Source organism: Neofelis nebulosa, chromosome 13 (genome assembly GCF_028018385.1).
Source record: "Neofelis nebulosa isolate mNeoNeb1 chromosome 13, mNeoNeb1.pri, whole genome shotgun sequence".
Lineage (NCBI taxonomy): Eukaryota > Metazoa > Chordata > Mammalia > Carnivora > Felidae > Neofelis > Neofelis nebulosa.
The window spans coordinates 39515858-39540825 of NC_080794.1; the positions used below are offsets into that span (position 1 = coordinate 39515858).

General features: G+C 33.8%; 1 protein-coding gene across 6 annotated transcripts in view; it reads left to right on the forward strand.

Annotated features, from left to right (window-relative positions):
* ADK (adenosine kinase) overlaps positions 1-24968 on the forward strand; it is a 521335-nt gene that overhangs the window by 331652 nt on the left and 164715 nt on the right. For all 6 annotated transcript variants that reach the window (XM_058698391.1, XM_058698396.1, XM_058698394.1 and 3 more), the window contains one exon: positions 19174-19344. In XM_058698391.1, coding sequence (XP_058554374.1) covers positions 19174-19344 — 171 coding nt within the window. The remainder of the gene's footprint in view (positions 1-19173; positions 19345-24968) is intronic.

The window sequence follows — 24968 nt, forward strand, 5'->3', positions numbered from 1 at the left end:
TCAGAATATCACCATCATTTTCTCTCATTCTAGATGAATAGTTTGGCTGCATAGGGAATTCTAGGAAGAAAAATTCATTTAGAATTGGGGAATGGCTCAGTCGGTTAGGCTCCCGACTTCAGCCCCGGTCATGATCTCGCGGTTCGTGAGTTTGAGCCCCGCATTGGGCTCTGTGCTGACAGTTCAGAGCCTGGGGCCTGCTTTGGATTCTGTGTCTGCCTCTTTCTCTGCCCTCTCCCCACTCACACTCTGTCTCTCAAAAATAAACATTCAAAAAATTAAAAAAAGTTGGGGAATGATTGTTGTATTATATTGTAACCTCAAATGTTGCTTTTGAAAAGTCTCTTTTTTTCCTAAGCCTTTGTATGTGATCTGATTTTTTTCTGAACTCATTTTATACTCTTTATCTCTGATTTTCTAAATTTTCCTTACCAATAATGTCTTTTCATTTGTTGCATTAACTACCAGTTCCTATAAATCTAGACAATAAGGAAGTTCTGGAGGATTTTTAAACGTTTCTTTTCTAATTTCTGTCCTACAACTTTTCTGTTCTTTCTTTTTATAACTTTTGTTAGTAATTTGATTTCTTGGATCAATCCTCTACTTAATTTCTTTTCATCATTTTCTCTGTTTTCTGTCTCATTGGGATTCCTTTTCTGTATCTTCACTTTTTGTTAGACACTCTTCTTAAATACATGGTAATGCTAGTTGTCTGTTTATATTTTGGAGTGATGCACTGAATACCTGGTTAGACCAGGCACAGCTTGAGACATTTGGACCTCCTTGGAGTATTCAAGTAAAAGACAGCTTTTTCATAGGAGAGATAATTTGATTTTCTTCTTCAGGACTAGTTTCTCCAGAGAAGATTGGATTCTCCAGTATTCTACTCAACTGAACTTAAGCCAGAGTGCTAGTCAGGAAAAGGGGTGGGCTGACTCTTGGCATCAGAAATGCCATCTTAAAACCAGCTCTACATCTTTTAATTATTTCTCATTAAAATCTATCAATAGTTTAATAAGTTTTCCTTAATATCTGACTTTTAAATAATTGAATGCATTTAAATAAATATTGAAGAATCAATAATATTTTATGGTATGAGATAGGTCCTATTCTATTTGATTAGAGCAAAAGTGTGGCATTTCTTTGAGCAGCATTTCTAAATAAAAATAGGATACTGGCAGCATCTGGCCAGAAATAAAGATTCATCTCATTTCATATACATTTTTTAGTCACCTACTATTTGCCAGAAACAATAATACTTGTTGCTCATTGAGCATCTATAGTCCTTAAAGAGAAATGACTTTTTGAGTGTTACCACTCAGTTCACTCATCAAGTTTGCTTGTGAAAAACACAGTTTTGGTTTTAAATTTTAAAAAAGTGTTTTGTTTATGTTTATTGAGGACAGTTTATATTTTTGTTTTAGTGGTTACCATTATGCTTACACTTTTTAAAATGATCTTTTCTAAGTCCCCTGTTATTTTATTTAACCTTTTACCATCTGGTTTTTCTGTTTGGGTTAGTATACTTTAACTCTCATCTGTTGTGTATATAACAGCCCTTCATCTTACTCTGTTTCCTTCTCTGTCCATCATTTTTAGTTTTGTTTACGTACATTATTTCTGCTTTTCCCAACATGTAAAATTTGTACGTTACTGTTTTACCCTTGTCTCTATTTTTATTTTAGCAATAGATGTACATGTATATATTTTTAAATGTTTACCATCATATCAAAACTCCTCCTCTAATAGACTCTTCAAAACAATTCATGGGGACAGAATTACCTAAAATCTATGTATTAGTATTTAAAGGAAAGTTCATCTGGATATAAAAATAATTGGTTTACTCTTTCAGTGAATTTTTAAAATTTTGCTGCTCATTTGTTGCCTTGTTTTGTATGTTGGTTTTGGAAAAGTCTGATACCAGTCAAATTATTTTGACTTTATAAAATATTTGGTTGTTGGGCCTGGAGGTCTAGAGGATTTTGTTTTTATTCTTGAAATATAATAGTTTCACCCTGATACATCTACAGGTTGCTCATTTGGGGATTATTTCCCTAGGTACCCAGTGGGCCATTTCATTGTAAGGCTTATTCTTATTGTTAAAAAGTTTTCTGGGATATTAGTTTTAAATATTAACTTTGTTCCCTTGTATTTTGGGAGAAGAGAGGGATTCAAACAAATATTATTCCTCCCTTCCCTGTCTACTGTCTCCATTATTCTTCTCTGACTTTTTACCTCCTAATTATTTTCATTTTCATTCTCTTTTAGTTTCCTGCCTTTATTCAGTGTCCCTTATTACATTTGAATTTCTCCTTCCCTGAGCACCCTATAGTTTATTCTTCATTTCTGAGTTGATTTTATCTTTGTCTTCCTTTCTTGTTGCTGAATTCAGACCATTCAGTTTTTGTGGTTTTCGTTTATTTCTGTTCTTGGTTTTGGAATTTTAGATTCATGATGGGTTTTCATATCTTCAAATGTTTGTTTGAATATTTTGAATTCCATTTGTGGCATTGCCTTGTTACTTTCTTTTGTATTGGGTTGATTTTCCTTTGGAGTTTTCCTCAGTTAATATGTATTAATTCTCATTTCTGATGTTTGTTAGCTATCTGCTACTCTTTCTCTTGTTCCGTGTGGGAGGGCGTGTGTGTGTGTGTGTGTGTGTGGAGGGGGGTGGTATTATATTGTTTTAAATATTCCTAGTAAAAACAACATGCTCTCCCATCAGTGAATCAAAATGCAGATATGTAAAAAAAAATTTAAGTTTATTTATTTTTGTGAGAGGGAGAGAGAGAGAGAGAGAGAGAGAGAGAGAGAGAGAGAGCAAGTGGTGGGGGATGGGCAGAGAGCTAGGAAGAGAGAGATCCCAAGCAGGCTTCCCACTGTCAACTCAGAGCCCACTATGGGGTTCAAATTAACAAACCACGAGATCATGACCTAAGCCGAAACCAAGAGTCAGACACTTAATTGAGCCACCCAAGTGCCCCTCAAAGTGCAGATTCTTCAGTGGATTTGTTTTGTGGAGAGGGATAGGAATTGTTTTGAGTATATTTTTCTTCTGGGATAGGTTAAGGATTGTGAGTTCTCCAACTTTGTGCTCTCTTTCAAAACGCAAAAATTGCCCCTTTGCTTTTTTTATCTTCATTTCCTTCTTTTTTATCTTCAAGCCAAAGGGGCTGCTTTTGTACCTTTTACTCTCCCTCAGGAAATGTACATTTCAAAGAATGCTCCTTTAAATTTGTGTACTTTTAATGTCTTCCTCTGATCTGCTTGGATACTCGTTTCATATTTTTCATGTTTAGGATGGATATCATCTTTCTGACAGTAGTTGTAGATTATTTTAGGCCCAGTTATCAACTTCTCTTTACCCAACAGATTTTCTTAAACTACCTTTGCTCTCCACAGGGCCTTAGGATAGAGTCAGGGTGAGGCATGAATGTAAGAGATCTAACTATGGACTTTGATGGTTTTTCTCTTTTTAATTATAGGTATTTTGCTCTTGGGCATTCTTTTTATCACCAGGTTATGCTGAGGACATGGTGTTTGTATTATTTTTCCATCCTTGTTCTGTATTGTCTTGGAGAGAGATAAGACTTAGGTGGCAACCATTGCTTCAGCTACCTGGTATTTTTATTAATGTGTTTTAACATTATACCATCTCTTTTTCTGTTCCTCTGTCCAGTCTAAGTAAATTCATTCATTCAAAAAATATTTAAAATTTTTTTCTAACTACATGCCAGACTTTGCTCTGGGGATGCAATAATGAATAAAACAGATGTTCTTGCCCTGCTAGATATTAAATTCCAATAGTACAGAGAATAAATAAAATAAATATGTGAATGTATAATATAGTGTTAGGTAGTGATGAATGCTATGTTTAAAAATAAATAAAGCCAAATCAAAATGACAAGTACACTGAGTACTTGAGTACACTGTAGTACTACCTAGAATTGTTGGTGAAGATCTCTTTGAGCAAGTGCTATTTGAGCAAATTGTGTTATAGAATAGTAATGTAATTTCTTATAGTAAATCATAAAGATTTTACCACTGAGCAGATTTCCATGACAAATAAATTGATTATTCTTCATGATTATTCTTCATGTAATAGAGTGGGTGGCATGGTATTATGGAACATGTACCAAATAAGAAAACTCTTAGAGAGTACAACCTCAAATTGTACTCTCTGTAAATATTTTCTCATCCTGTTTTAGAGAATTGATAATGATAGAGGATTATTTGAGGAACAGATAGTCTATCCTTTTCTCTAAAAACTCCCAAGTTTTATGTTTGGATATCAGAGAACTAGTTACTTGGCTTTTTACTCCCGCTTGTATTGCTTTCACTGAGTTGTTTTGATATCAGGGCCATAGTCTTTCACTGAAGAATGGCACAATAAAGACTGAACTTGCTAATGAGAAGTTGTTAGAGATAACATAATCTTCTGTATCAATCAGTGTTCAATATGTCAAGCATAATATGAGAAGTATGTTTTAGAACCAAATGTTCCTCATACAAAAGTGTTACTATCTCTTCAAGAATGAAAGTCAGGTAACTGGATGTTTTACTTTTTGCTTTGACAGTCAAGAAACTTAGAACCAGATTCAGAGTTAATCCAAGACCCCTGTGCTATGTATTTCATTTTATCCCCAAACTTAACCTAATCTGAGTTATATTCTCCCTGGTCGTTTTTTGTTTTTTTAACTTGTCTTATTATTTATGGAACATGGCAGGGGTGTATATAAACAAGTAAGCAGATATATGAGACAGTAGATTGGAATTCTAGTGCCTCCTCAAATCATTAGTTGCGTGACCTTGGACAAGTAGAGCAACCGCTCTGAGGTTTTTTGTTTTTTGTTTTTTAATTTTATTTGTTTGTTTGTTTGTTTTTAAGTAGGCTTCATGCCTAGTGCAAAGCCCAACACAGGATTTGATCTCACGACTGTGAGATCAAAACCTGTGCTGAGATTAAGAGTCAGTCGCTTAACAGACTAAGCGACCCAGGCGCCCCCTGAGGTTCAATTTTAAATATTTTAACTGCAGAACCCTTGTTTCATGGGAGATAACTTGGATGCCCATATATGAACCAAATAATAGCAGAATGGCTGTGTTCAGGCCACTGTCATAGTTACAGGCAAACTAATCCTATTTTTTAAAAATTTTTTAAATTTGTACTTTAATTACAGTATAGTTAACATAGAGTGTTATATTAGTTTCAAGGTGTACAATACAGTGATCCCAGAATTCTATATATTACTCAATGCTCATCAAGATAACTGTACTCCTAATCCCCTTCACCTGTTTCACCCATTTCCTACCTCCTCCCCTCTGGTGACCATCTGTTTGTTCTCTATAATTAAGAGTCTGAGGTTTGTTTTTTTTTTGGGGGGGGGGGGTTGTCTCTTTTTTTTCCCTGTTGTTTGCTTGTTTTGTTTCTGAAATTCCACATATGAGTAAAATCGTATGGTATTTGTCTTTGTCCGACTGACTTCTTTTGCTTAGCATTATACTCTTTACGTCCATCCATGTTGTTGCAAATGGCAAGATTTCAGTCTTTTTAATGGCTGAATAATATTCCATTGTGTATATGTACCACATCTTCTTTATCCATTCATCTATCAATAGACACTTGGGCTGCTTCCATAATTTGCCTATTTTAAATAATGCTGGTATAAACATAAGAGTGCATGTATCATTTTGAATTAGTTTTTTCATATTTGGGGGGCAAATACCCAGTACTGTGATTATTGGATTATACAGTAGTTCTATTTTTAATTTTTTGAGGGACCCCCATACTCTTTTCCAGAGTGGCCACACAAGTTTGCATTCCCACCAAGAGTGCATGAGGGTTCCCTTTTCTCCACATCCTTGTCAACACTTGTTGTTTCTTGTCTTTTTGATTTTAGCTATGCTGACAGGTGTGAGGTGATATCTCACTGTGGTTTTGATTTGTATTTTCCTGATGATGAGTGATGTTGAGCATCTTTTCATGTGTCTCTTGGCCATCTGTATGTCTTCTTTGGAGAAATGTCTGTTCATATCTTCAGCCTATTTTTTAATGGCATCATTTGTTTGTTTTTTTGGTGTTGACTTGTATCAGTTCTTTATATATTTTAGATTCTAACCTTTTATTAGATACGGCACTTGCAAATATCTTCTCCTATTAAGTAGGCTGCCTTTTAGTTTTATTAATTATTTTCATTGCTGTGCAGAAGTTTTTTATTTTTATGTTGTCCCCAGTAGTTTATTTTTGTTTTTGCTTCCCTTGCTACAGGAGACATATCTAGAATTAATTCTAATTTTTTATCTAGATAATGTTAGAGCTACTTCTTGGAACAAAAAGTCACAGTCTGTTTTTCCTTCACTACAGACAGTTTTTATATTTTGTAGTGGGTCTCTTTTTTGCCATCTTCATGAAGATTTTTAGTTTCTCTATGCTGGATAGGGTCTTAAGGATAATGAATGGATCTTTCATTATTATAGACCAGTAACTTTCATACTTCTAACATATGTCAAAATCACCTGGAGGGCTTGTGAAAACAAATTGCTATGTCTCACCCACAGTTTCTGATTCATTAGGTCTGGGGTGGGACCTAAATTTTTGATTTTTACCAAGTTACCAGTGATACTATAGCTGCTGATTCAGGAGTTACACTTTTAGAACCACTGTCCTAATATCAGTAACAAAAATACATGTTAGTCATTCTTATCTTAAAAATTATATCAAATCGTATAACTTACTAATAGCCAGAAGACAATGTCTAAGTAATATATGGTCTGAAAAATAATATTTCATTTAACATGCAAACTTTCAGTGTCATACGGTTTTCATAGCTAGTGTCTCAAGATAACTCTTGAGTGCAAGATAACTCAAGGTAACTCTTTAGCTCTTGCCTGTGTTTAAGGTGCACTTTTGACATGTACATGTGTATTATTTATTGCTTCTAAAAATATTATGGGGGCGCCTAGGTGGCTCAGTCGGTTAAGCAGCCGACTTCGGCTAAGGTCATGATCTCGCGGTCTGTGAGTTCGAGCCCCGCGTCAGGCTCTGTGCTGACAGCTCAGAGCCTGGAGCCTGTTTCAGATTCTGTGTCTCCCTCTCTCTGACCCTCCCCCATTCATGCTCTGTCTCTCTCTGTCTCAAAAATAAATAAACGTTAAAAAAAATTTTTTTTTAAAATAAAAATAAAAATATTATGAAAAAAATGAATTATGGAAATAAGCTAAATATCCCTAACTAGATAGATGGATAAACACATTGTGAGATGTGTTTGGAATGGAATATTTCTCAGCCATAAAAAGGAATAAATATACAACATACTACAACATGAATGAACTTGAGAAGTTTTATGCTAAGTGAAAGAAGCCAGACATAAAAGATCATATAATGCATGATTCCGTTTATTTGAAATACCCATAATAGGTAAATTCATAGAAACAAAAAACAGATTAGTGTTGCCAATGGCTAGGAGCAAATTTTTAATGAGTAGAGGGTTTCTTTTTTGGAGTGATGAAAATGTTTTGAAACTAGAGGTGATGGTTATACAACGTTCTTAATGTACTAAATTACACTGTATTCTTCACTTTAAAATGGTTAATTTTATGTTCTATGAATTTCACCTCAATTAACAGTTAATTTTAAACCTGTGTTCTACTTTTGTTAATGCCTCCTTCATTTATTTTTTCAAGTAAGCTCTTTACCCAATGTGGGGCTCAAACTCACAACCCCAAGATCAATAAATAGTTATATATTCTATCAACTGAGACAGCCAGGCATCCCTGAATTCTATTATTTTTGAGATGGAGGGCCTCTGAATATTATCCACCCAATCTTTTGTCTATTTTTTGTAAATGAAAAAACCAAAGCTCATCAAGATTAAATATATTTATCAAATGTTTGAAAGTAGCCTAAAACTTAGACCAGAATTTCTAGTCCAGTTGCTTCTTTAACTATCACATGCTACTCTATTATCTGTTACTATTTTTTATATTTTAAGGGGACATACTACTCCAGTTTTTACTTCTACGTAAAAATAAAGACAAAAAAAACATAGCTCATTTGTGCCACTCGCTTTTTTAAAATGTGGGAATAGCAGTGTTTATTTCAGTAATTTGCCAAAAAGTAGGCCAAAGTTTGAATGAGAAGAGCACTTCTCTCTGTAATACCTTGACAATCAAAGAAGCCACCATATATTTTAATTGTAGTCTACAGTTGCCTGGTTTGTAAACCTCAAACTTCTATCATGATTATGATTTTTTTTAAAAGCAACCTCTGTGCTCATTGTGGGACTTAAACTCACAACCCCAAGATCAAGAGTCACTTGCTCTACTACCTGAGCCAGCCAGGCACCCCAATTATCATTTGTTTTTAAAAATTCAAAACTTGTCATTGCAAACATTTGTTAGCTTGATTAACACATTCCACCACTTCCTCTACTAGGGAGAAGCACTGAGGGGGATTGAGGGGTAGGGATGGGGAGCAACAACAACTAAAATAAGATAAAACAGTATCCTATGGAAATTGGATGTGATACTCAAATGTAAGTGAATTGTGTTGTCTTGGTGCTAGAAAATAGTCAGATGTTCTCATTTCAAGATAGGACGTTAGGAAATGTAATTATAGTTTCATTCTCTCTCTAAACCCACCTTCAATTTCTTCATGCTCTTTATTATTAAGAGGAAGCTAACTCTCATTACTGCCCTACATTGGATTTCCTGTCAGTGTTCTCTTCAACATTCTTTTTATCTGAGTAGTTGTTTTCATTTCCACTTAGTAGTGTATATTTCTTTTTTTTCCTTTAGTTCAGGAGTAAGCAAAGTATGTCTCTTGGGCTGGATTTTGCCCACTGCCTATTCTTGTGAATAAAGTTTTATTCAAACACAGCCATGCTCATTCTTTTATGTATTGTCTATAACTGCATTCGTGCTACAACAGCAGAGTTTAACAGTTGCAATAGAAATCATCTGACCCACAAACCTAAAATATTTTCTTTTGGGCCTTCAACAGAAAACACTTACAAACCTTGCTTTTGTTGACCAAGTGGAAGGCAAAGAACAGATTCTAGTGAGTGAATAAATATCACCAGCAAATGAAAGTATATAGGAAAGTATAGGATTTCTACTTAGGCTAGCTGGAAGACCTATGTGGTCAGATATTATATATCCATAATATAGATAATACCTCTATATTAATCATCAGAGGTAATGTAGGAAAGATAGATTACTTTAGAGGATTTTTAATGCCATGTCAAGAGCTTAAATGTCTTGTTAGGAAATGAGCCATTTAAGGTCTTGGAGCAAAGAAAGGAAACTGTTCCAGTAGTGTTTACAAAGTAATGAGGGCATATTAATGGGAAATTCATACTAATGTTGTATTAATGAGAAAGATGGCATAGTTGGAAGAGTTACTAAAGAGTTAAAAATTGATAGGGCATTAAACATTGGATTTGGGGACAAAGATAATAATAATTCTTAAATTTACACTTTATTGAGCATAAAAATGAAAAATTATTTACACATATTTGGAAGGTGAAGAGCTAATTTTTATAGAAGGGTTAGGTTAGGACAGAGGGATTATAACATTACATAGGATAGAAAACAAATGAAAATTGATGACTAGGTATCACCATTACCAAAGTTATTGGGGCATCCCAGCCACAGGCAAGTTTTCATTGGCTGTGTTGTACTTTCAGGATATCCTGCTGCCATCATCTAGTCAGGGGCCATCTCCGTAAAATCCTCTTAGCTCTGCTCCCCAGAATGCCACCTGTACTCAGATTTTCTTCTATTGTCCCATGCATAGTAAATTATTTCCATTTTCTAAATACTCTGAATCATACCCAAGAAGGACTTTAGCTCGTTCAAGTAAAAATGTTTATCACAGTATTTTCTTCAACTACAGCCATAGTTCCCAAGCTGTACACTGAGATACCCTAGGGTACTGCAGCAAATTCACAAGAGTTCTGTACTATATTTATCTCAGAGTAATGCACAGTTTCAACATTAAATAGCGATACATTCCTTTGGGATGATATCCTATCTTTGGGATTGGTTACCATGATTAAAAAACAGCAAGTACCTCCTGAAAATCAGTGCAGAACAGGAAATGAGGATTACACTATTCAATTCAAATCCAAGGCTTAAAGAGTTGTGCAATGCCCATAAGCACCATATCATATCCCATTAATAAGTCTTATGGTTTTTTTGAAGTAAAAAGTATTTTTTAAATTTATATGTATGATTTTCTCAAGCCAGCTATTAAGTTGTTTCTTCTCAGTACTTATTAGGTTATTTGGACCTGTTAAAAAAAACAAACAAACAAACAAAACCAAAATAAATAAAAATAGAAACTAGAACTGTTAGGCATGTCTTAGAGCACCATAGGAAAAAAAAAATCACTTATAACTTAAGGGTGCTGGGAGCTGAGGAAGTTTCAGATCCTCTGAACTAGAGAGTTGTCCAACTCTAAAATGAATATAATCTTCTCTTAGGATATGAAAACGCAGCTGTCCTTTTTCCTTTTCTTTTTTTCAAAATAGCGTCTCAGTTACATGGGAATCTAGGTAGAGTCTCAGTAAAAATTTAATCACATATTTTTAAATTATTTGTACACCATACACACTGCTTTGTACTGGAGCCAATATTTTAAAGTATACTTGCACTTAAGGTTACAGTCGGGCAAGGGAGGCTAGGCAAATGTAAGTTGTTTAAAGATAAACAAAATAAAATTGTCTTAGTTATTTATTTCATAATATTACATATTATGGACATTCAAAGAGGAATGACTACATCTGTTGTTGAACAAAGACTTTGGGATGAAATTTAGATTTACACAGACCTTGATGAAGGAGTAAAATTCAAACAGGTAGAGGTAATGGATATTTCAGATAGAGGGAACAACATAAAGATTCAGAAGACTTATTTCAGGAGAAGGAAATCATTCTGTATGATTGAAGCAAGGACATATGTTGTGGAGTAACAGAGGTTACAGCTGGTTTACTGTGTAAGTTGGAGTATTTTGTGGAGAGTTTTGAATGCTGGGGTGTGAGGCATTTGGATTTAATTTGCTAGGAAAAGAAGAGTGATTAGGGTGATTAGTCTGTCAGCAGGATATAGGATGATTAAATCAAGGAAAGAGAGGAGGCAGACAGAGCTTTTGGAAAGGCAGTGATGGATTTTATGTATTTGTATTTCAAAGGAAATACCAAACTGTATAAGGATGTTTAAGAGCATACTTCTTGTTCAGCATTGTAACTAACAGCTATAAGGTAGAATTCACCATTTGTGCAAAAACAAAATAAAACTTTCTAATGTTCTTCATAGTACTACAGAAATAACAATAATAAAATGGAAATATATGTGAAACACATAAAACATGCCGAACATTGTATTAAACATTCATTTAATTCTTACAACGACCTTGATAGGTGTTACTATTCCCATTTTTCAGATGAGAACAGTGAGGCCTCAGGAAGTTAGATAACCCCAAATCACAGTTAAATAATAGTCTGATGGACAAAACTGTTAAAAATAAGTATACTGTTAGGGTGTCTGGCCAGCCTAGCCTGTAGAGCACGCAACTCTTGTTGATCTCAGGATCGTGAGTTCAAGCCCCATGTTGAGTGTAGAGTTAGTATACTGGTTTGTTTAAACTCGCTCGTGCTGAGAATTGAGTGGATCCTGTCAGATTATTTTCATTTGGCTTAGACATGGCTCCTCTCTTATTATTTTATTTTTCATATTATTCCTTATCCCTAATCCCATTCCTCTTCACACCATGGGATCTCTAACATGTTTGATATGAACTTTATATCCTTGAAAATGTATCATTTTTTAGATGCATGTTTACAATATACACAATATATAAAAGTATGAACTATATAGCTTGTTCAATCTGATGTATATATTTCTAGTTTATTGCTTTTAATCTCTATATAATAGCGTGCATTTACCACATTTTCCTTATCTTTTCCCCTAGAAATGGACTTGCAGGATGCCTAACACTGGCCTTTCACTTTTAGCAAAGCTGTGATTAATATCCTATGTATGTCCCCCTAAAACCTATCTTCTTTCCACTATGTCTTGCTGCCTCCTATTACATGCTTTTTCAGGGGATTATTTCAGATAGAAAAAAAGCTAACTTCTAGGCTCATGGAATAGTTAAGATTGCAGGTATTCTAATCCCTAAAAAGATTAAAATATATGTGGAATGAGTGATCTCATTGATGCTTCCAAAAGGAACCACATAGGCAGGAAGACCTAGGTAAATTATTTTGTTCCTTTGAAGCATTACATTGTCAGTGCTAACAAGTATTTGCTAGTGTATTTGTTCTGGCTTTTTCTTTTACTGATTCCACTGCTGTCATTGGTAGGAAGTAGTATACATCATAACTCTGTAATTGTAAACAATTTACACATTGTCTTAATGGTTGTCAAAGTCAACATTTTCCTTAAAAGCACATAGGAACTGTGCTTTGTCATAATTCATATTTGATCTTCCCACCCCTATAAGGAGATACATTTTACACTCTGGGAGATTGATAAAACATGTAGATCCTTTGAAGAAGAAGAAAACATACTATATGGTTGGGGTGTGTGTGTGTGTGTGTGTGTGCACTTTTTTTTTTTTTTTTTACTTCTCATTTATTCATTTTTTCAGCCTCATTCTCTGACAAGTGTTACTATGGCACCTCCATCCTGCTATGGAAAACAGACTAAATATGTTCTTTAGAACAGACAACAGTTACATGTCTTGAGAAACAGCATCTGGACTCTGAGCCCTCTCTTATCATTGGTAGTCTAGGTTGGGGGCACTCTTTTGGTTGTCTAAATATTTTTCTGTTACCACACATCCTTCTTACTTTCTCTTTTGCTGTTATGAATAGTGATTTATATTTACCAAAGTCACTAATCTCATATTTAGTTTTTTTTTCCTTTTTCCAGCCATCTACTTGAAGAAATAAAATGGACTTACTTCTAGCTATTTATCTGCACTCATTCTTATTTATTGAATTAAGCTTCTCACCATCTATAAACAACTCTTGTTTGTGTAGCAATTTACTTCAAATGACAAAATATTTTGTATTTTAAGTAGTTTTTATCAGAAGAGAATTGAACAGCATCACCAAAATTTGAAAAATAAAAAAGTATTAAAATTATCCATAATTTTTTCTGCTCACATTTAACCATTTTTACTGTGGGTGTATTCTCTTCTAGTTTTGTCCTTTTGATTTAGTGTAGTTTATAACCATATTTTGTACACACTATTTGTATGTCTTATGTTTCATTTAACATTTATCTGATGTAAACATTTTCCACTTTTCTACTTAGTTTTCATAATCATAATTTTAAAATTTTTTCCTATTATTCTCTGGAGGAGCATTGTCCAATGGAAATAGAACAAGTCACATATAGTTGAAAATTTTCTAGGAGCAAATTGAAAATGTAGAAAGAAACAGGTAAAAATAACATTAATAATGTATTTTATTTAACTTAACATATCTAAAATATCTTTCATTTCAACATGCAATTATATAAAATTATTATATTTTTGACATTCTTTTGTTCATGCTAAGCCTTTGAAATTGTTGTCTATCTTAAATTTACAGCAATCAATTCAGTCACTAAATTGTCAATAATCAAAATGAAATGTAGCCCTACCAAAACAATAAAATTGTTTAGCAGAAAAATATTTTCCACTGCTTCTATTTCTGATCTTCAATATATTAAATTAAAATTTAATTTCCACAGTTGGACTAGCCACATTGCATATGCTCATTAGCTACATGTGGCTTCTTACATTTAAATTAAAATTGAATAAAATTTGAAATTCAGGTCTCCAATTTTACTAGCCACATTTTTTTCTGAACTAGCCACATTCTAAATGATCAACAGCCAGGTTTAACATAGGTATATATGCCAATTCTTTCTTGGCTATTTGTTCCTCTATCATTAAGCATTTACATTATTTCCAGGTTTTCAGTAAAATAAATAGTATGCTGATATGTTCATAAATGTGTATTTTCCCATATTTTGGATTGTTTCCATAATGTAGACTCTCATAAATAAAATTATTGGGTCAAAAAGTATGAATTTGTTTATGGTTCCTCATGTGTATTCAAATTATTTTCTGAAAAACAGTGTCAGTTGTCCTTCCACCAGCAGTATTAGTATATTAATTTCACCAACCTTTCTTCATCATTGAAGAACCTTTTTTCACCATGTTATTTCTTTAATTGCTAGCGAGGAATACTTGTCTATGTATTTATTTACTAGCATATTTATTTTAATGGAATGTTTTTTGATGTTCTTGGCTCATATTTATTGGTGTCCTAATGTTTGTTTAATTTTTAATCTATTTTTAAACTTCTTTATGGACTAAAGATATTAACTCTTTGTCATACTTACTCTAGACATTTTTCCTGGTCTTTTGTCTGATTTTTTTTTAACCCCTCCAAGGATTGGAAGAGAATCAACTGAAAGTCTTAATTTTTCTCTAGCAAATCTTTAGATAATCTTCTCTTTTTAGGCTCAAAAGTCAGTCGTTCCCACTCCAGAAGTTTGATATTTACTTCTGTTTTATTGTAGATTGTCTATGTTTTTTAAGAAAGTAAAAGAAAACTCTTTGATCAAACTAGAATTTATATAGTTCTGTATTTGCAAGAAAGGAAACTAAATTACACGTTTTTAACCTTTAGTCAAAATCCAGTGTTTACTCATTATTTATAGATCAAACTCTGACCTACATCTACTACTACTACTACTACTACTACTACTACTACTACTGTGTTTGAAATTTTATGCATATATATATGTAGATAGGTTCGAATAGATTGTTTTGAGTGTTTCAAAATAATATGATCTATTTCTGCCCTGTTCTATTCTAATTAGAGTATTTTTCTAAACAAAGGGTCTTTTTTTCTCCCTGTATTCACAATTGATAATTATAAGGCATGGTTACTCTGTGTAACTTTAGTCCATTTTTAATCAATATTTTTGTATTTCCAAGAGTTACACATCCTTAAATTTTACAATGTATATGCATATGTGCACACACACACACACACACATCTATTCCTCAGGTAATTGTTAATGGAAATAATAAAAATAAATTTGTGCACTTAGGTAAGGACAATTAAAAAGAGCCCCAAATGATTGTCCTGAATTAAGGTATGTACTGGCAAAGAGCAAGAAGAGCAATTCCTTTCCTTATCTTTTAGTATATTAAACAGCTTAATTTCTTACGTTCTCTTTTGTAGTAGTTAAACTACACAGAGAAATTCTTAGAGTAGTTGGATGACAAATTTATGTACAAATGATTCTTGAAGAACGCAGGAGCTGGGGGTGTCAACCCCCGATACAGTCAAAAATTTGTGTATGATTTTTGACTCACCTAAAACTTAAGAACTAATAGTAGTTAACTACTGTTGACTAAAAGCATTACTTCTAACATAAACAGTCTATTAATATATATTACAATAAAGTAAGCTAAGAAAAGAAAATGCATTAAGAAAATTATACTGGGCACTTGGGGGGCTCAGAACATCTGACTCTTGGGGCGCCTGGGTGGCTCAGCCGGTTGAGCGTTCGACTTCAGCTCAGGTCACCATTTCACGGTTCGTGAGTTCGAGCCCCGCGTCAGGCTCTGGGCTGATGGCTCAGAGCCTGGAGCCTGCTTCCAATTCTGTGTCCCCCTCTCTCTCTGCCCCTCCCCCATTCATGCTCTGTCTCTCTCTGTCTCAAAAATAAACAATAAAAAAAAAAAACACTTTAGAACATCTGACTCTTGACTTTGGTTCGGGTCATGATGTCACGGTTTGTGAGTTTGAGCCCCAATTCAGGCTCTGTGTTGACAGCATGGAGCCTGCTTTGGATTCCCCCTCTCTCCCTCTGTCTCTCTCTCTCTCTCTCTCTCTCTCTCTCTCTCTCTCTCTCAAAATAAATAAATAAACTTAAAAAAAAAAGAAAATTATAAGGAAGAGAAACTACATTTATAGGACTATACTGTATTTATCAAAAAAATCCACGCGTTAGTGGACCCACACTGTTCAGTCACACGTATTTGAGATTTCTAAGCATTAAGTTTGGCTATGCTAAAATGATTCTTTGGCTCCACCTTTGTCTTTTGCCATCCCTCTCACTCCTGCCTGTTTGTTCTGTTTTCTTTTCCATTTTAATGGATAAAATTGTCTTGCTTCACTCTGAATACTGATTAATATTATCAGATTTCTTAAGTGTTAGAATCTGCTTTGCTTTTGGTTGCTCATAGGGACAAAGAGTAATAGGATTAACTGTTGTATAAACTGAAATCCCTAATTAGAAAAATCATAAGATTTTATTGATTATACAGAGTATTTTTCTAAACTCTAGCCATATAAACTATTGGCCTGTTTTTATTACAAATCTGACACCTGAAAAAAAATTTTTTATAATGGCACTGTTTTTATATTTGGTGATAATACAGTCTAGAACATATGGCCTAGCAAAGGATATAAATCAAGGAAGAAAAATTATGGTTGGCATCAGTTTTAAGTCTTTGCACTATAACAGAACACAAATCCTAAATTGTTTAAATACTAAATATTTACTTAAAGTAAAACAAGAGACTATTCAAAAATGGAATTAATTTAAATTGTGAGTTTTCCTCACTTACAAACTGATAGTTTTTTGTATATTCTTTATAAAATTAACAAAATGTAAGTTATATTGTCCACATCACAATAATCTTGTGTTGCATTTTAAAGTAAAACACACATACAACATACACACTTTTGGAATGAGGCCAAATTTAGACTCCAGGGACATACTGTTCAGTACCTTAAATTACAATCAGATGTATTTTAGCACAGATCAAATTTTCAGTCTGAAGTTGGTGAGAAGCCTAATTATTTGACCAGGTTACTATTTGTGTAGACCATTCTATGGCTGTCTGTGGTTAATCCACAGCTGGAAGAATGCTAGCTCTGGGAGGTTTTTATTTCATGCTGGAACAGTTTGGGGAGAAATGGGAGGGGGGTTAGCTTTAAACATTCCTCATTAAATGAAAGACTAAAAAGCAAGTACATACATATTACTATGGAGACAAGATGCTATATAAACTGTTCATTTTAATTCTCCAAGTGACGAAAATAGCAAAGGAAACAGCTTGGATGTTCATAGATTGCAAGTGACATGGTGGTTGGTTAAAAAAGTAAAGTGAAAACATTCAAAAAACAATGTTACCTAAGACTAAGATTTGTTATCTTTTAGAATAGTTGAATATTGGTAAAGAATTAATGAAATGGGATTTTTAAATAATATAAAAATATGTTATAATAGGGAAACATTTTTATTAGAATTTCATTAACAATACTTTAATAACAGACAATTATACTATAAAATTCTCTCAATACCTCTGAGTTTATCAGGGCAATAAACCCTTCAAATTCAAGTATACATGACTCCTGCCTCAAAATTAATTTTTTAATATTCTTTTAAAATTCTAATTTTTAATTAATAGAAAAGAGTTTTTTTCTTTTTAAAGTATTTAAAGTTTGCATGATGGAAATGGTTAGTCCTTCAGTTGTAGTTGAGTATTTCATTAGCCTTTTTGTAAGTTTGCATGATGGAAATGGTTAGTCCTTCAGTTGTAGTTGAGTATTTCAGTAGCCTTTTTGTAATTTTAAAAGAAGTTTCCGTTACATTTTCAAGGTTATTTCTTCCATTTACAAGCTAGCTCTTCTTTCCTTCTTGTTCCCATTGCCCTTACTTCCTCTGGTTTCTTGTTCCTTTTAATCATCCTCCCTATCTTGCTTCTTCATCCTTCTGTTTCTCCCATAGATCCTTCTTGTTGAAGAGCAAAATGCTCAAACTTTCCCTATTCTTAAGAGCAACTCTTCCAGTCTTCTTCCCCCCACTAAAATGTCTTTCTGCTCTTTTCTTTTCTATTACCTATTCAAACTAGGGATATTATCTCTGGTCATTTGAATCTAAGTACCATCAAATATAAGCTGTCCTGGGGGACATTAATTTTGCTTACCTATTTTGCCTGTGTTTCAGATGAATCTATTATTTTTCATTGATAAACCTTCCAAAATAATTTATAGCCTTAACCCCTGCTTTCTTATCATTCTTTCTTTAATAGCTTTTTTTTTTTAACCTTTACACCATAAGCACTTAATCATTAAATCCAGTGACTTTTGCTCATACTTTCTTTCTCTACCCACTGACAGCTTTGGCTACCTTAAAGTATCTTCTTGAAATTTTCCTTGTTGGATTTCTCTGTCATCACTTCTGCTGACCTCATTTGCCTTCCTCTTGTTCTCTCCTTTACGATTTTCTATTTGTCTTAACTGTTGTTGTCCAGATTAACTTTCCTTTAAATTTTTGTACAGGCTTGTTATTCCTTTCTTTCAAGGAAAACATCATTACCCATCATCTGTCCCCATGCCATCTAATAGACTCCTGACCTGCCACTGAAGGCCTTTTGTGTTCTTAACTCAGCTGGCCTTTCCGACTTTATCTTCTGTTGCTCTTTGTGTATTCCTTCACTCAGTTGTGCATCATTCAAACCAATTTCCTATGTAAGCATCCATGTCTGTGCTTATACTTCCTTTTATGTAGAAAGCATGACTATATTTTTTAATTAAAATATTTTTCTGTTATTACTGAATTATTCTCTCATTACTTGAAAATTCTAATTCAGAATCTTCCTAAAAAAAAAACCCTGCACGTGTTTCATAAGCTAACAAGCTATGATCTTAGGAAACTAATTTTATTTTTTAATAAATATAATGTCACTTATAAGAATCCAAACTGTTTCTAAGAAGCTACAAGGATCCAATCTGCCTTCATTACTATTTTTCTATTTTAAATGTAATTATTATATTGAATAAGGGCTTTGAAATATTTTTTTCTTATGTGGATTCCCAGGATTCTTTCCATATTTAGTATACAAATCTAGTATGAAATAAGTTATGTGTTATACTCTGACATAATGGCACATATTAAGCATATTGTACTCATATGATAGTTTTTTTTCTTCTAATCAGATGTTGCTGTTTTCTGCCTTGCATTTTATAACTGCAGTTTAAAGTTTGTATTATGTAGACTTTTGCATTTTTTATAGATTTCTATTATTCTGACTGAGAATGACTCTGGAGATGACATTTTTAATTTCCCCTCCTTTTTTTCTTTATCCAGGGCTTTTTTCTTACAGTTTCCCCAGAGTCGGTATTAAAAGTGGCTAACCACGCTTCTGAAAACAACAGAATTTTTACTTTGAATCTGTCTGCACCATTTATTAGTCAGTTCTACAAGGAATCATTGATGAAAGTTATGCCTTACGTTGACATACTTTTTGGAAATGAGACGGTGAGTTACTTTTTTAAAAAAAGAAGTACCTGGTGGTTTTTCGGGGTTTTTGTGCAGGTGGTTTTTTTCTCTTTTTTTTTCTCTTTTTGGTTTGTGTATAAGTTTAGAAATATATCAATAAAAACTGAAGTATTTGCATAAATAGAATTGAAAATTGCACACCAAAATGTCTTGAGTTTGTAATTCAGGATTTTTAGTATTTCCTCTGGTATATATTAATTTCTATCATAATAAAAACTTGTCTCTTGGGGCGCCTGGGTGGCGCAGTCGGTTAAGCGTCCGACTTCAGCCAGGTCACGATCTCGCGGTCCGTGAGTTCGAGCCCCGCGTCGGGCTCTGGGCTGATGGCTCGGAGCCTGGAGCCTGTTTCCGGTTCTGTGTCTCCCTCTCTCTCTGCCCTTCCCCCGTTCATGCTCTGTCTCTCTCTGTCCCAAAAAAAAAAAAAAAAAAAAAAAAAAGTTGAAAAAAAAAAAGATTAAAAAAAAAATTAAAAAAAAAAAAAACTTGTCTCTTAATGGGTTAGATTATTGAGGTTTATAATTTACATATAGTAAAATTAAATTTTACTGTACATTTGTATGAGCTTTTGAAATGCATGCCTGACATGTAGCCATGACCACAATCCAGATAAAAATCATTTTCATCACTCCTTTCGGTCATCAACTTACTTGTTTCTGACCAGTAAAATAATGTTTTCCTCTGAAATTTTCATGGATTAAGGTAAGGGGCATTTGGCCTAAAATTAATATTTTATGAATTTAAGTATTTATTCAAAGTGTGAGTCTATTTAATAGATTATGGGTAAATGTTGGTATAACTTGTATTAAATTTTTATTAATAATATTATTTTTGCTAATATTTGTATGTTGTATTTGAAGGTGATAAAATGGGGTTTAATTTAAACTTTTACAGCTCTTTTGTTTACTAAAATTATACTTTCTTTCATTCTAAATTAGTAGAAAATAGGTTTTTTTGCTCATTTAGTACTTACAGATTTTGTTTAACCGGTAGACTTTAAACATCCATAAAACAGGGGGGAAAAAAGAGAGAGAGAGAGAGACCTTCAGTATATCTTCTTGTGACCTGGGCAGTATCACTTAACTTTCATGAACCTCAGGTTTTTATGTGTAAAGTGAACATGTTGTACTAACTAGTCCATTTGGATTTGAATTCTATAGTTGTAATGTAGTTTGATTATATTCACTGATTTTGTACCTAAATAAGATAACTGTTGTCTGTGTAGAATAAAATAAATTTGATGTGGAAATAATTTATGAGATCCCCTTGGTGGTTTACAGAAAATGATATGGTATGAATATCTTCAAAGACACTTTGAAGGGAACTACTGCATTCTTTTTTTTTTTTTTTTAATGTTTATTTATTTTTGAGACAGAGAGAGACAGAGCATGAACGGGGGAGGGTCAGAGAGAGAGGGAGATACAGATTCTGAAACAGGCTCCAGGCTCTGAGCCATCAGCACAGAGCCCGACGCGGGCTCGAACTCACGGACCGTGAGATCATGACCTGAGACGAAGTCGGCCGCTTAACCGACTGAGCCACCCAGGCGCCCCTGGAAACTACTACATTCTTGATGATTCACAAACTGATATAATGGCAAGAAATAGTGGTAATAGCCTTGAACTGTGTATCTGCTAGAAGTTTCACTTGGTTAAAATCTACATTTCACATTTCCTTTATGGCTGATTTTATTTTCTGAAGGATTAAAGGAAGTAATTAGGAAAAGTGTTAATCTGGCCTTTTAAATTAACATGGAAGAATTGGTCATCAGTATGGTTGAGAATCCTTGGGAGAAATTGATATTTGAACTCAGAGTTCTTTGTAGTCAGAAAGATGAGACTGGCAATTTTTAAATATATGCTCTGTATTTTAAGAAGAAAAATTTCTTAAACTTTTAAAAAAAATAAATATCATTGCAAAGAATGAAATTTTAGAATCAAAGACAACCTGAGATGATTGAATACCATCAAAAATTCAGTTCTGATTTTATAATATCAAATGACCATAATTAGGAAGGAAATGGGGAGGAGCCTTAAAAACAAACATTGCAGAGCACAGAAAATTCTTTAATAAGAGCTCACATTTGTTAAACACGTGTAAAAAAGATGGAAAGCATTTATAGAACCAGAGAACAATGCCAAACGTTTGGCATAGACATAGAAGAATAGAAAAGAACAGAGGCCCAAGATTATTAGGTTTGCAGAAAATGCTGATGATATCAAAATGGCCTTCACTTAAAAAAAGAAAAGTCTCCAAATGTACGGCAAGAACAAGACAAAATAATTGGACTTCATCAAAATTAAAAACTTTTGTGCATCAAAGGACAGTATCAAGAAGGTGAAGTCTAAAGCCAGCAAAAGGAAGGAAATAATAAAGATTAGAGCAGAAATAAATGACACAGAAACTAAAACAAAATAATAATAGAACAGATCAACGATCTGGTTCTTTGAAAAAATAACTAAAATTGATAAACCTCTAGCCAGACTTATCAAAAAGAAAATAAAAAGGACCCAAATAAATAAAATCACAGACAACAGAGGAGAAATAACAACCAATACCACAGAAATACAAACAATTAGAGTATGATGAAAAACTATATGCCAATAATAATTGGACAACCTGCAAGAAATGGATAAATTCCTGGAAATGTACAAACTACCAAAACTGAAACAGGAAGAAAGAGAAAACTTGAACAGACCGGTAACCAGCAAAGAAATTGCATCAGTAATATAAATAAATAAATAAATAAATAAATAAATAAATAAATAACCAACCAAAAAACAAAAATCCAGGGCCAGATGGCTTCACAGGCAAATTCCACCAAATACTTAAAGAAGAGTTAATACCTATTCTTCTCAAACTATTCTAAAAAATGGAAAAGGAAAGACGACTTCCAAATTGATTGTATGAGGCCACTTTGAAGTGCTGAATCACTATAATGTACACATGAAACTAATATTATATTACACTGTATGTTAACTAACTGGAATTTAAATAAAAACTGGAAAAAAATTTTAACAAAGTGAAAGCCCATGGAATGAGAGGAAATATTTGCAATGATATATCTGGTAAGGGATTAACATCCAGAATATATATCTCAACAAGAAAACAACTCAATTCATAAATTGTCAAAGGACTTAAATAAACACTTCTCCAGAGAAGATATACAAATGGCTAATTAAGCACATGAAAAGATACTCACCATCACTAGTCATTAGAGAAAACCAAAATGAGATACCACTTGATACACATTAGGATGGTTATTTTCAAATATATGGAGAGGAAAAAAATATTGCCAAGGAGGTGGAGAAAATGGAACCCTTTTGCATTACTGAATGGAATGTAAAATGCTGCTGCTGCTGCTGCTGCTGCTGCTGCTGCTGCTGAAAACAATTGGGTGGTTCCTCAAAATGTTAAACGTAGAATTACTACCATATGATCCAGCAGTTCCACCGATAGGTATATACCCAGAAGTCCTGAAAGCAAGGATTCAAGTACTTGTATGTCAATATTTATGGCAGTGTTATTCTCAATAGCCAGAAGTTGGAAACAAACAGAAAGTCCCTCAACAAATGAATAGATAAAATTTGGTATATACATAAAATGGAATACTATTCAGCCTTAAAAAGAAATGAAACTCTGATACGTGATACAACATGAATAGATCTTGAAAATGTTATGTCAAAGGAAATAAGCCATACATAGACAACTGGATTTTCCTATAAAGACTCCACTTATATGAGGTACTTAGTCAAATTCTAGAGACAGTAGAATATTGGTTGCCAGGCACTGGAGGAAAGGGGGAATTGGGAGGGGTTTTTTAAAATTTTTTTAATGTTTATTTTTTAGAGAGAGAGGGAAACAGAGTGCAAGCAGGGGAGGGGCAGAGAGCAAGAGAGAAAGAGACAGAATCCAAAGCAGGCTCCAGGCTCCTAGCTGTCAGCACAGAGCCCGATGCGGGGCTTGAACTCACGAACCGTGAAATCACAACCTGAGCTGAAGTTGGACACTCAACCGACTAAGCCATCCAGGAGCCCCAAGGGAGTTATTTTTAATGGTTGCAAAGCTTCTATGTGAAATAACAAAAAAGGTCTGGAAATGGATAAATGGTAATGGTTGCACAGCATTATGAATGTACTTAAGGTCACTGAATCGAACACTTAAAATAGAATGGTGAAATTTTATCTTACATATATTTTCCCACCTTGTTTAAATAATTAATGCTACCAACTAGTAAAGTTAGACTAGGACTTATAGACTAGTAGAGACATTATACTGTTATAATATAGTATAGATTATTAAAAGAATCATTTTTCCCTACCTAGAAGAGGAAGTTGTAAAATGACAAGCTACAAGTTGTGTCTGGATAAATTTTTACTTTTTTTTTATGTTTATTTTTGAGAGAGAGAGTGTATGCATGTGCACAGGGGAGGAGCAGAGAGAGGAAGACAGAGTATCTGCAGCAGGCTCTGCACTGACAGCAGAGAGCCTGATGCGGGGCTCAAACTCACAAACCATGAGATCACGACCTGAGCCGAAATGCTTAAGCAACTGAGCCACCGAGGAAAATAAATATTGGATATGAGGCAATTAGACATATTTGGTGTTTTCTTGAACCAGTCTCAAAAAGTCTGCTGATAAATAAATAGATTTCTGGTGATACACTTCAGTGTTTACTCTGAGCTTTGCTCAGCTATCAACTATTCAGATAAAGCTGTATTTGCAGAGAATTCAAATGCAGAGAATGCAGATAATGCAATACTTTAACAAATATCAAGTAAGTTGAATGTCAAATGAGACTTTTGAAAACTTTAATAAACTGGAGATACCAGTTGAGTGATGAAAGTTAATAAGGATAAGATTCCATATTTGATTATAAAAAACAAGTGTGGCATTGCTTGTTTTTTCCTTTAATCTCATCTCTCATTTTTCTCCTTGAATACTTTAGTAATAAACTATCTTTAAGTTTCCAGGGGAAAAAAGGGACATTGTATTTCTATTTTTTTTTAATGTTATTTTTGAGAGGTGGGGGGAGGGGCAGGGGGAGAGAAAGGATCCAAAGCAGGCTCCACGCTGTCTGTGCAGAGCCTGACGCAGGGCTTGAACTCATGAACCGCAAGATCTTGATCTGAGCCAAAGTCGAAAGTTTAACTGACTGAACCATCGAGGTGCCCCAGGACAAAATGCAATGAAGTGTAAAATAGATTTCTCAGGGTATGCAAGTAGGTTTGTTTTATCTTTCTTTCTCCCTCTTACCCCAGAAACAACAATCAAATCTGTGCTTACTGTAAATTTTCAAAATGTCAACTGTTAGTGGCAATCCAAAGAATGAAATCTTGCCGTTTGCAACAATGTGGATATAACTAGAATGTATTATGCTAACCGAAATTAGTCAGAGAAAGACAAATATCATGAGTTCACTCATATGTGGAATTTAAGGTACAAAACAGGTGAACATAAGGGAAGGGAAGCAAAAATAATATAAAAACAGGGAGGGGGGACAAAACATAAGACACTCTTAAACACAGAGAACAATCTGAGGGTTGCTGGAGTGGCTGTGGGGGGATGGGCTAAATGGGTAAGGGACATTAAGGAAGACACTTGTT